The following is a 13,395-nucleotide window of genomic DNA, read 5'->3' on the forward strand; positions in this document are numbered from 1 at the left end:
CGGAGGGATGGGTGGGCAGTAACCCTCCCAATAATTAAAACAAGCAATTACAAATCCGCAATATTTATACAATAATTATTGAAAACATGATTTACAGTTGACGCTGTTCAAACCAAATCTACACCCTACAAAGACAGACCCTGTTTACACTTAGTATCAACATCTGTCTCTGGTTAATTATTTGTTTTTGTGATTATCTTCTTTCAAGGTCTTTTATGTAAACTAGGTCAGTTTCATGAACCGGATGCATCATTGTATTTACAGAAAGCCTTCTTTGATGGAGTAAAGCTCTACGACAAGAGCGACTACGAAGGGGCCGTGAGCTTCTTCGAAGAGGCTTTGACTGAATATTACCATGCTGATGTGGAGTGTCGGGCCCTCTGCGAAGGGCCACACCACTTTCAGGAACAGAATCATGTTTTGAACAAATACAGCCTCTATGAGCTGATCTCAGGTATACATGCTTTTTTACTCTGACCGATCCACTTCCTTTTAACATGGTAGAGCTATTATCTTTGGTTGTGAAAAGGGAATTCTGGCAATTTTGCCGGCTTGGAGTGACTCCTCGGGACTTTCTATTGCGGTTATCATGTTTCTCTCATTTCAAAAGCTATTTGTACTTCCAGTAATAGTGATTTTTTCCGCTTGTCTGACCTTTGTGTTGTGACCTTGTGCTGTCCTTTTGAAGTAGGCAAGCTGTTTTTCCAAACAGTAATCACAATTTGTTATTGTTGTGTCTATCGGGAAATTCATGATTGTAACTACCAACACCTTCAAACGGTGTGACTTTTCCCTGTAATCGCCTTGCGCAATGTTTTGAACTTAAAACTTTAAAAGCTTTATTTGGCTTTGATATAAATCCAGGTGCATCCAAAAACACTATTTTATTGTTTATTTTGACGCCTTCAAAGGTAATACAGACTAAACGTGAGCCATGTTTTGTTTGCATTAGAGATTTTGCACAAAGCCAAACTATTGTTTTGCAATAGACTGAACTACATTTAAAGAGTTTTTCAACGCAAAATCTTGGAACATAAAGTAAAACAGCGTGAAAGTCACGGAAAACAACATTAGACTATCAAAACACCTCGGCTAATAAAGTCCCACAGGGAGCCATATTTCACCAACACTTGTGCCATAACGTCCGCTAACACTTTGCTTAAATATTGTGCATTTCTGAGCTAATGTGAATAATTCTAATTCATGACCAGTTATTTTTAGTGAATCGAGGAAGACCTTGAGATACTATTGCATGATTGACAGCCATCCAAGTTCCAAATGTTTGAACCGTGACATGAATGTGGAAAACATGTTCGCTGGCTGAGAAGAGCCAATGTTCACGGTCAATCGTGAAAGGACTTGTTCTCTGAGGGACTTGTCAGTGTTGATGTGAGCTTTAGGGGGTTTTGTGAAGTGCGGAACGTCTTCAGAGTGGAATCTATGGAAAACATTCGGAATGATGTCATGTTGATGTCACTTTTGGTGATTTATTGTGTGAATGAGGGCACTTGCGTGTGTGTGCATACATTTTTTTTGTCAGATTGATGGTACGTTAGGATCTTTTTATTGTTTGCACTTTGATTCATGTTACTGTTTTTCCATGCTGGACACAAACATCATCTTTGTTCCTTGACTTCAAATGCAAGCCACTGTGAAGATGAATGTTAGATGTTTGACAGTATAAAGGCCTTTTCACAACAAAAAACAGTAACTATAAAGACAACTAAAATGATAACTATATTAACATCCAGACCGATGAAAACTATAAAACCATTTTGAAACTTTATAGTTATAGTTTTTTGTGTGAACTGGCCTTAAATCCATATTAACAAAATGTCTTTTGATACAAATGGGTTGAGCTTTTCCATGGTTTCCAGGTTGTCATTGTGTAATCTTTACAAAGGAAGCCAAAAACTAGTTTTATTCCTTTGTGATTATGTGAATAGGCTAACTCGGCACAAATACCATAACCCTATCTATCCCATAATCTGTCTTTTGAAAGTAGCATTTACTCATGTTTTCTGTTAGCCAATCTCTCATCTTTCATGTTAAAATAATCTGCACACTATTAATCTACCCTGTCAAAACAGACCAACATGCCCTTTAAAGTGGGCGAGTTCTGCCATGCAAGTCTCTTCTCATCTCTCTAATTCAGTCTTTGGCCTTGAGCTTTGCCACATGAAATACACCAGCACCTCAGATATAGACAGAGCCCAGCTGAATGATATGGTTCACCTTGGGTGTCTGTGAGAATCAAATAATTTATTATTAGAAACGGTTTTAAATATTATTCTTAAAGCTGCAGTCTGTACTTTTTAAATATGTGCAGTCTGTAAAAGTCGGTTATTGAGCAAGTATAAAAATCACTCTCCTTACCCTGAATCAAAACAGTAAGCTTATAGTAATGATTTGTGATTTGAACTGTTTGAACTGATTTCACTGGAATGCCAGTTTGGTGCCAGTTTGGCGCGGCTCATCTGCATGGGCAGGCGGGGCAGTGCCCCACCAAAATATGAATCCACTTGAAATGGTTGAACTCTCTATAAACTTAATCAAATCTAAAGTGTTAAAGGGGACATATCATAAAAATCTGACTTTTTCTATGTTTAAGTGCTTTAATTGGGTTCCCAGTGCTACTATCAACCTAGAAAATGTGTAAAAGAGTGCTAAAATTTCGCATACAAAATAAAAGTATAGATTTTTTGGCATAATATATGTGTGTGTACTGTGTGTAATTATTATGTATATTTAACCACACACACATACATATATAAATTAATATATATAAATTAAAATGTCTGAAATGAATATATAATTTAGAATATATTAAAATATAAACATATATATATACACATGTAAATGTTTCTTAAATAAATACATGAAACACACACTTATATTTTATGCCAAAAATCACTTTTATTTTGTATGTGATTAATCGCGATTAATGTTTGCCCATCACTAGTAAAAGAACAACCCAGTAACTTTTTTTTGTAAACCATTCTCTGCAAGCATGTAAAAAATAGGTAATTGAAATTTGGCTCCCGTTGTGTTGTCAGAAGGGCATAATACCTAAAATCATCAGCTTATTTGCATTTAATTGCATTGGTATTTTGAGCTAAAAAATATATTAGAGACATTATTTAAAGGTCGAAAAACTACATAGTGTTGCTTTAACAGCGCCCCACATTTTCCCCCAGTGTAAATATGTGGTAAAAATGGAATTGCAGCGAGCCCTAACTGAGAGCCATATGGGCAGATTTGAAACTGCCCCTCTAGCTTTTATGTTATGTGAACTAGGGCTGCTCATTTGTGGGGAAAATCATAATTCAGATTATTTTAGTAATAATCATAATACCGATTACTTAACACGATCACTTGATGACTTGGTAAAATAGCATTTATTTAACCTTTTTAAGCTTTACTTTTGAAGCCTCCACAACCTACATATGGATAAGTAAAGTATTGCAATTTTATGTTTTAGATAGGGCAATATTGGGATATAAGTTACAGATAAACTAAACTGATACTTGCAAATGCTATTGACAATAAATACAAGATACTTTTTTATTAATAAATAAATGTTTTTATCAATTAATTGGAAATATGTAACAAAAATCCAAATATTTTATATTAATTTGAAATATATAAATACAAACTACATTACTTAATTAATATAGGAATGATTTTGAATGTAAGATTATTTTGCATAATTCACATTTATTAAATTTCCTTTTAAGAGCTCAAACGCCATCTCAGTCAAAAATTAGATGATGATATTAACCGCGCCTACAATAAAGGGGGTCGCACACCGCGTCGAGTCGCGTCTAGGACAACTCGGAGGTATCGTAAACCGGAAGTGCACGTTAAATAGCGTGAGCTTCGTCAGATAGCGTCTACTTCAAAATGCAAAATATACGTTAGCAGCCAATGTTAATCGTTAATGATTTGGGACAAATATGATGTGGTGCGACAGGGATTTGAGCAACTTCCTGAGTCGTAGCTGGTGTGGGTATACTCATAGAAACCAATGTGTTTGATTTTTTTTAGAACGGCGCTGAGCTGCACGCCCGGTGTGCGACCCCTTTAAGATGCAGTGGATTTTTACCCTGTTAAATGAGGTTTACCTAATATATTAGGGTATTGAACCAATTTTTTGCCTTTTGTCTTTATTTAGAAAGGACAGTGAAGAGTGACAGGAGGTTTATGCATGATAAAAGAGCCTGATTAAAAAAAGCTAATTTACAACTAAGAAAACATGCCAGATGCACTTAGAGGGTTTTGAACTTTTCATTTATTCATTTAACACAAGCATTTATCCAAACACGGTCAACAAAGCTGAATTTACAAATAGGAATAAAGATGTAGCCATCTAATTCATGTTGATCTTTATATCTCAGATCATTACACGCAGGTTCTTCACTGTGAGCACGAATGTGTCAGAGATCTGGCAACCCGCCCCGGTCGTCTGTCACCTATGGAAAACTACCTGCCCCTCCATTATGACTACCTACAGTTTGCCTATTTCCAAAGTATGTCTTCATATACTGTTTCATTTGTGCATTTGGCAGATGCATTTATTCAAAGCGACTTACAGTGCATTCAAGCTATACATTTTTACACATGTGTTCCCTGGGAAACAAACCCACAACCTTTTGCACTGTTAAAGGGTGCTTGGCAAAAAACTCATTCGGACTCCATTTTCATCCTGAATCCAATTTGGATTTGAAAGAAAATTATAAACAGCAATTATATAACGCAAGCCATTTGAAAATGATAAACAACCTCATTAATCAAATCAAATGAATCTCTTGGCCTAAAGGAAAGGGCGAATCCCACAAATAATTCAGTCGGGAGTTAGATAAGATGTCTCTTTTTTAAAAGCATCACAGCTGCACATTCACTAGCACATCACTCAACCGAAGTGCTCTCAGAATATTCAGAAAAGTCCGAGATATCCGATGCAGATATGCAGGTGTGTGCGTTGTCTCTGTTGAATGTCTCATAGTGGCGTGTTTCCACTAGCTCAGCTCTCCTGTGTTTCTTCCATTGTGTTCACTGACTTGGAATGCGAGTGTTTCCGAACTCACAGGTCTGCAAAAGGAAATCAGATTATTGTGCGAAAAGACGACAGTGCCATTAAATGAATAATCATCAGAGACATCAACCAAGAAACAGATGCTCCAGATGTTTCATTAACAGAGTACTAAAGTGTTCCTGTAGCATTGCGGTAGCAGCTCAAAGGTGGTGGGTTCAATTCAAAGAGAGCCCACTTACTTAAATGCACTTTAAGATGCTTTGGTGTAAAACGTCAACTTCATCTAATGCTAAATTCTTTCCTCTGTATTTAGTGGGGAGGATTGAGGAGGCTTTGGCATGCGCTCTTTCATATCTGTTGTTCCACGAAGAGGACGAGTTCATGACCGAGAATGTGCAACATTACAGGGAAATACTTGGACGTGATGGTCAACCTCGTAAGGTGAGATGCAAAATGAACACTCAACAGTGAAGATTTAAGGGTTTGATCTAATAGCTGAGATATTGCCACTTCTTATTGCACGATTTTTTGTTTCTCCGGGATCTTGTTACCCAAGCCAAGATACAGTGTTGACAAAATAGCCTTCAAATTGTGGAAAAGGAAGCTGATATCAAATCTCCTCCAAATAATCTTGTAGCTGTTTACATTAGCATTGCAATAGGGGAACCCAAAGCCACGGATGCTACTGATGGTTACAGTTTTGTAACACTTAAATTCATAGCATTCTTTTCCTCCCAAGGGCGAAACATTGCAATTAATTGTGGTCTGAACCACACGTTCAGCTGTTTATTCCAGTAATAACATATTTCATTTTGGGGAATAGTTCACCCCAAAAGGAAATTTCCTCACCCTCATGCTATCAATAATGCATATAAGCAAAGATATTGGATATAACAAGATTATGCACTGCTATTACTATGAATAGGGGACAATGCAACAATGCAGAAGGAGCGAGTCAGGAGCAAGCATTACACACAAAACTTTATCCCACTATCTCTGGATAACATGATTCACTACGGGGTGGTTTCCCGGACAGTGATTAGCTTAAGCCAGGACTAGGCCTTAGTTAAATTAGGATATTTAAGTCATTTTTAAAAGCATAATTCATAAATAAACACTACTGGTGTGCATCTTAAGATATGTCAGTTTTCGAACAAGACAACACTAACATTTAAAGGGACATTCTACTTTTTTAGAAAATATGCTTTTTTATATTTTCCAGCTCCCCTAGAGTGAAACATTTGATTCTTACCATTTTGGAATCCATTCAGCTGATCTCCGGGTCTGGCGCTAGCACTTTTAGCATAGCTTAGCACAATCCATTGAATCTGATTAGACCATTAGCATCGTGCAAAAAACCCCAAAGAGTTTCTATATTTTTCCTATTTTTCCTCACAACTCTTTGGTGCTGTTGATTTTGTGTGGTGTGTGCATGTGCTATTCCGGTTGAAATGCCTATATAAGGACTTCCACTGTACGTCCTGCACTGAAATTGCCCTTATAAGAAATAAAGCAAGATTGTTACGTACAAATCTTTCATGTTCGAAATAAACTTTCCGAAACTTGTGCGAACTCTGCCGAAGTGCATTCGGCACAGAAATACTCCATCCATCTTTTGTTTTGACACTATACAACCAACTCTTAAACTGTGTTAATAAGTCAGAATGCATGACATAGCTTTAACCCCCCCCCCCCCCCCCATTTAAGTACAGGTATAGTATGTATATATTACTATTTGGTAGCAATATGTAACTCTGAGGTTCTAATCTGTACTTTTGAGCTACTAATGTGCACTCTTTGGTATTAATATGTATACTAATTTGAACTCTTTGGGTGCAACAGTGTATTTTTTGAAAGGGTACTGCTCCAGGGACAGCTAGGGACCTTATATTGGACCATACGCATATATGCATAAACACATTGGAACAATCATGGTGTTTAGTGGATTCGGTTTGTGAGATGTACAGTAATGTCTGCACGTACTCTTGGACCATCAAAACATTTTCAAAAGAAAGCCTGGAAACGATTAGCACTGTAAAGGCAAACATGTTTGTTGTGTCAAGAGCCAACATGCTTGGTTATGTCTTTCAATACAAGACCCTCGTAACAACCGCATTGATTTTTTTCCACCTCATTGAAGAATGTTTCCATCTCTCTGGCACGCTGCCACATCTTACTGCCCGAATTCTAGTTTCTTTCTAGTTCTTGTTAACCTAAAGCTAAGATATAGTGCTGACAAAATAGCCTTCAAATTGTGGAAAAGGAAACTGACATGAAATCTCCTCGAAACAATGTGGTAGCTGTTTAGATTAGCATTGCGAAGAGGAACGCTAAGCCACGGATGCTACTGATGGTTACAGTTTGTAACACAGCATTCAACTTTTCCTCCCAAGGGCAACATGACTGCTATTAAATGCGGTCTGAACCACACTTGCAGCCTTTAATTTTAGCAAGAACATACTGCTATTAATAAGAACCATGCAGGGACCTTTAATAAAAAGTGGCTGTTGTGTAATGGCAAAAGAAATGGCACAGGTTGTGGAACGGCCAAGTATCCCTCAGGTGTCTTTTTATTATGTTAAACCGCAAACAAGCTGTTAGGTAGATAAACAATTAGTGATGATAATCTACTGGGAGTAGGAAACATAACATTTTGTGGCTGAAAGCCCATTACCAAATGCTACATATTTAAAATCTACAAAGTTTCGCAAATTTCAACTTGGATTCCTGTGGTCAAAAGGTTTTTACACATGTGAAGCTTGTATGTTTGTTATTTTTATTTGTTAAAGCTTAAATGTACACAAGCAATACCAGACTAAAGTTTTCAAATGTATTGAAATTTTTCTCCTGCTGGAAATATCATAACAAAGTAATGCCAGCTGTAACTTTACAACCGCCCTCGAATGTAGACTTGTGAATTTCGCCCACCTTTAAGGTTCCCCCCATGCGTCTTCACAGTACAACAGTACAAAACAAAACAGGTTCAATTCGTATTAATTCGTACGACCACATTCGTACATTTTTGTACGCTTTGCTTTTGCCCTTGTTACGTTGGGGTTAGGGTTTCGTTAGTGTTTTTATGATAATAGTATGTTTTTGTACGATTCACTTCGTACAAGTTCATACGAATTAGCCAACTAGTAAAATATGTCAGAATTCTCGTGAGATCAGGCTGACCTCACCTGTTTAGCGTGATTCAGCAATTTAGGCAGTAAAAGTTAATGCATTGACCTGTGAGATCAATCTTATGTAGATTTGTTTATATTTTTGTCATTATCTAGATATCTTATATTGACTGTAATTGTTTCACCTAGTAATTTATCTATAAATCAATGCTAAATAAGATTCCTAAAAAAACAGTGTGACCCTATCTGTGAAATCCAGGTTGAAGTCTCTTAATCTCATTATGAGATCAGGAGCATCAAAGTTTGATTTTAATCATTGATTTTACATTAAAGATATCAAGGTTATATTTTGACAGAATGTTTTACATTATGTAGGATCATATTATGTAAAAAAATGTAAGTCACAAAAAGACAAACATTTTTTTTTATATAAAGTAAAGTTAGATGAACACTGAAGATCCAAAATGACCAAAAAGATTAAATAAAAATGGTTCAAACTATTTATATTCCAAGTATGATATAGGGATAGGAATAGTTTATTTTTTTCCAAAGGTATTGGTTTAAAATGAAAGATTCCAGTGGCTAACCAAACTTCTGGTATTGATCTGACCCTACCCTGCATTGTTTTTCCACAGGAAGCCGAAGAGTACCTGAGACGACACAAACAGGAGTTAGATCTGCTTCAGATTGGCAGCCAAAACCTTGGCGTGCCCTACATTGAAGGGGTATGTCACAATTGGGGCTCAAAGTTTGGTTTATTTACACAAGCAGTACAACATCATACACTGTATACTAAACATAAATATAATACCCGTAAAATTAAACTGGTACAAAATTGTTTCTTACGGTACACAATAGGTCTTTGGGTTTTATATTGTACCCCAAAAGGTACAACATTTCAAGGTACAAAAATTAACCTTTGAGTGTACCACCCCAGTGACAGAAAAGGTACATTTTGTGTCTTTTTCTGACTGTGAATATAGTGTAAAAACATTTTTTACTATTATTGACATGGACATCATGTCTTTGCGCTCATGCCAGCTGACGGGGAACAGGTGGTCAAACAGCTGATTAAATAACTGACCTAGATCGCCCCCTTGTGTTAGGATTATCAAGCAAGCATACAATGATTCCCTGAAAAAAATTCCACCTAATAGACATACCTGGTTAAAGGATAAATAAATAAAAATAAATACTGGTAACCAGTCAATAACTTTTAGTTTAAGGTTAATATCTAAAAAAAGTCTTAGGCCAATTTACTTCTGTTTATTCAAAAACAAAAAAGGTTCAGGGTGAGATTTCATTAGCATTGCAAAAATTCGCTTTAACTATTTTTATCTATATACTTACATTTATAGTATATTGATATATAAGTCGAATTTTAATCTCTCGTGCCATTTTCCATCTTGTATGATTTTTTTTATTTTGTCCCAAATACATTCTGGGATTGCCTTCTCTATAAAGAATACATAGAGTGCTGCCTTAAAATTTTGAAACAATTTTTTAAAATCAAAACAATGCATAAAGTTGCAGCAATACATTTTATTTGTCTGTACATGGCCATTATTCATTTAATTAAAAAAAATCTCAATATGACAGGTGATGATAAATCATTCACATATATGTCTTTGTCATCAGAATTACTGGGGCAGTACAGGAGGTCGAGAAGATGCAAACAGGTACACAATGAATCTCCCAAGTCTTCAGTTATCAGTGTTGTGTTACCTTGTGAAGGTTTCTTCTCATATCTTAAACATGTGTCTGTAGGATCCCTTCAGGTACGGATGGCTGGATGGACTATGTGCCGATTTCAGCAAAGAAGAACGTTACAACGGCTGTAGAACTTAGAGATGGTGATTTAAACGTTTAAACCTACCTGCGTTCAGTATTGTAAATTTACGAAAGTTGCGAACCACACTGAGGATTTTGTGTGTTTGTAGGAGGTCCTTTGCTGTATGAGAACGTGAGACTTGTGTTAAACTCTGAAGCTCTGAATGGATCACAGAGAGTGGTTCTTGATGATGTCATCACAGACGACGAGTGCTCTGAGCTCAAACAACTGGCACATGTGAGTGTACTTACATTTATTTTGTATTTAACAGACGCTGTAATCAAGACCTGTATATTATCATGTATATTTCATGATTGTGTTCATTGAGTGGGATTTGATGTATGAATATTTTGAATATTTGCAGAGCGTTACTGCAGCAGGTGACGGCTACAAGGGAAAAATGTCTCCCCACACACCCAATGAGAAATTTGAAGGGGCAACAGTATTGAAAACTTTGAAAGTAAGACCTCCTTCATTTTACAGTGAATAATATTTACAGTACAGTCAAGCTCTGTTTCAAAAAGTAGCTGTCTTGTTGTCTACTGCCTATGTAGGCAGCATATTAATAGTATACAGTACATAGAGTTATGCTAACTATTTCACTATTTTTTATCATAGTATATGTATATAGTATAAACTATTTATAGTATATGGATATACAAGTCGAAATTTTTATCCCTCGTTTCGTTTGCCATTTTGTATGATTTAAAAAAAATCCAAATGCATTCTGGGATTGCCTTCTCCATAAAGAAAACATAGAGTGCTGCCTTAAAATTTAGAAACAAATTTTTAAAATTAGAATAGGATTAAAAGTAAAACAAAGCATAAAGTTGCTGCAATATGTTTTGGATTGACCTTAAAATGCTGTCTAGGTACTGTAGGTGGTACACTAATTTTTGAAACAGAGCCTTATTTATGTGCAACCCATTCTCATGAATTGCATATAAATAGCACGCCTTTTGAAAAGCCGTGCAAAACATACGCCAAAGTCCAATTTTGCTTGCATATGGTAAGCCATTCCTTCCCATTCACTTAATACCACGCATCTTTTCATTGTTTTTTTATTTTTTCTATTTTTTGTACCATTGTCGCTTGGGGATACAACAACTCTTTGTTACATTTCAAACATCCTTACCCAAACCCTTACCCCAACTCCAAGCAACCATGTTTTAAAAATAGAAATAAATGGAGAAACCTATACATAAAATGACATCCTAACTGTGCGTTCACACCAGACGCAGAAGAGGCGGCAAGCGCGAGTGATTTACGTGTTAAATCAATGCAAAGACGCATCCTGCAGTGCGGTGCGCATGAATGGCGAATTGAAAAATTTGAATTTTGGCAGATATTTGCGCCATGTTAACCAATCAGGATCTTGCTCTAGTATTGACATGATTACAGGAAGCGAGTGGAGTCGCAGAAGCCCCTCCCATGATGCAAATTTCGTGTGAATGTCTCGAATTACTAGAATTTAGAATCTAGAATTAGAATGAAGCGAGTAAACTTAAAATGTTCAAGAATTCAACTACCTACAGTATGAATATTGCATTATTGCCGCCTCTACCGCGTCTGGTGTGAACGCACAGTAACCCAAATCTAACCCAAAGTAACAATGAGAGAAACCAATACATAAAATTAAAGCTGCAAGCAGCGATGGAAGGGCCCTCGCACGCATGTGCACCGCTACCCTATGGCATTAGTAAAGCAGTAAACCAGGGGGGTATAAATTAAAGTGGGTAAATATAGGTGGATATTCAAAGGGAAACTGATGTGCCACACCGCCTGTGTGCAGCAGGTGGCGCTATGATGGTACCTGATTATTGTTATATTGACGTGTTCAGGCCGGGACCCTTATCAAACGTGTGAAGTCTGGAGCAGATCGGATAATGTAAGCCTGAATTACAACAGCTTCCTGTTTCATGTCAAAACATCACACTTTGCCAGGCCGCCACGGACACGCCCTTCAACGAAAAGTCAAGATCTTCGCAATTTATCACGGCAAAGGGCTTAACATCAGTCTGACCAAATTTGATGATGATTTGATTAAATCTCTAAGAGCAGTAAATCACAGCGTAAAACATGGCATTTCCTGCTAGCTCTAGGTGGCGCTATGACTGAAGCTAAATATTGGCATTAAAATGTGTTCAGGTCGAGACTCTTATCAAACATGTGAAGTGTGGGGCAGATTGGACATTGTATGCCTGAGTTATAACAACTTCCTGTTTCATCGCGAAAATGCCTAACTTTGTCAGGCCGCCACGGACACACCCTCCAACGAAAAGTCAAGATCTCCGCAATTTAACATCGCAAAGGCCTTTAGATGAGATTGACCAAATATGATGATGATCGGATTAAATCTCTAGGAGGAGTTTGTTAAAGTACGACACTTGGAAATGTAAAAAAATGACAGAGAAAATTCAAAATGACTGACTTCCTGTGGGGTTTAGAGCTTAGTTCCAAGAGACTTTTTTGTAGGTCTTGGGGTGATAGATGATCCTACCAAAATTCGTATCTGTACGTTTTTCGTAGCGGGGGGGCTGTTCTCTTGAAATTTTGCAGGTGGCGCTATCGAGCCATTTCTACACGCCCACTTCTGACGCCTATACCACATGTAAATTTTCACCACTTCTGACGCGTGTGCAAAATTTCCTGAGTTTTTGAGCATGTTTAGGCCTTCAAAAATGCGATTAATTTCGGAAAATAATAATAAATATAGCTGCAAGCAGCGATGGCGGGCCCTCACACGTTATTTTTCCGCTACACGGTGCGTACGAGAAAACGATGCACGGTGGGCAAGGGCCTCAAGTGGGTAAATATCAGTGGGCTATTTAATGTTGTTACTGACCCATTTGGGGACTGTAGGTAAAAGAAACCCCACATTTTAGACAAACGGGGGGGGGGGGGGGCTAGTCAGCCACTAAATAGACACGCCTTTATCTGACCTTTTTGTCAACACTTAATTGCCAACAACTCTGATGTGTGTGCCAAATTTAAAGTTAATCCAAACACGCCAAGAGCCTTAAAAAAGTCTTAAATAAAAGTAAAGTTTGACGCATTGCCATGGGAACAGCATTCGAGATATCAAAAATCCCTTCGCAATTTATCATCTACAATGTCTCAGCATCATGTTGACCACTTTTGGTGTCAATCGAATGAATATTCTAGAAGGAGTATTTAAAAGTTCACTGCATGGAACTGAAAGGCTTCAATATGCCTTTAAAATGAAAGTAAAGTTTGACACGTTGCCATGGGAACAGCATTCGAGATATCAAAAATCCCTTCGCAATCGATCATCTACAATGTCTCAGCATCATGTTGACCACTTTTGGTGTCAATCGAATGAATATCCTAGAAGGAGTATTTAAAAGAACATCGGATGGAACTGTCAAAAAAATCCACCTTTG

General features: G+C 37.1%; 1 protein-coding gene across 1 annotated transcript in view; it reads left to right on the forward strand.

The window, feature by feature from the left end:
* Positions 1-13,395, forward strand: part of p3h2 (prolyl 3-hydroxylase 2) — a 123,726-nt gene that overhangs the window by 43,129 nt on the left and 67,202 nt on the right. The window contains exons 3-10 of the mRNA XM_055217804.2: positions 265-454; positions 4,398-4,529; positions 5,349-5,476; positions 8,796-8,885; positions 9,799-9,839; positions 9,928-10,013; positions 10,101-10,228; positions 10,356-10,451. Of these exons, the coding sequence (XP_055073779.2) occupies positions 265-454; positions 4,398-4,529; positions 5,349-5,476; positions 8,796-8,885; positions 9,799-9,839; positions 9,928-10,013; positions 10,101-10,228; positions 10,356-10,451 (891 nt within the window). The remainder of the gene's footprint in view (positions 1-264; positions 455-4,397; positions 4,530-5,348; positions 5,477-8,795; positions 8,886-9,798; positions 9,840-9,927; positions 10,014-10,100; positions 10,229-10,355; positions 10,452-13,395) is intronic.

Source organism: Misgurnus anguillicaudatus, chromosome 23 (assembly GCF_027580225.2).
Source record: "Misgurnus anguillicaudatus chromosome 23, ASM2758022v2, whole genome shotgun sequence".
NCBI classification, from domain to species: domain Eukaryota; kingdom Metazoa; phylum Chordata; class Actinopteri; order Cypriniformes; family Cobitidae; genus Misgurnus; species Misgurnus anguillicaudatus.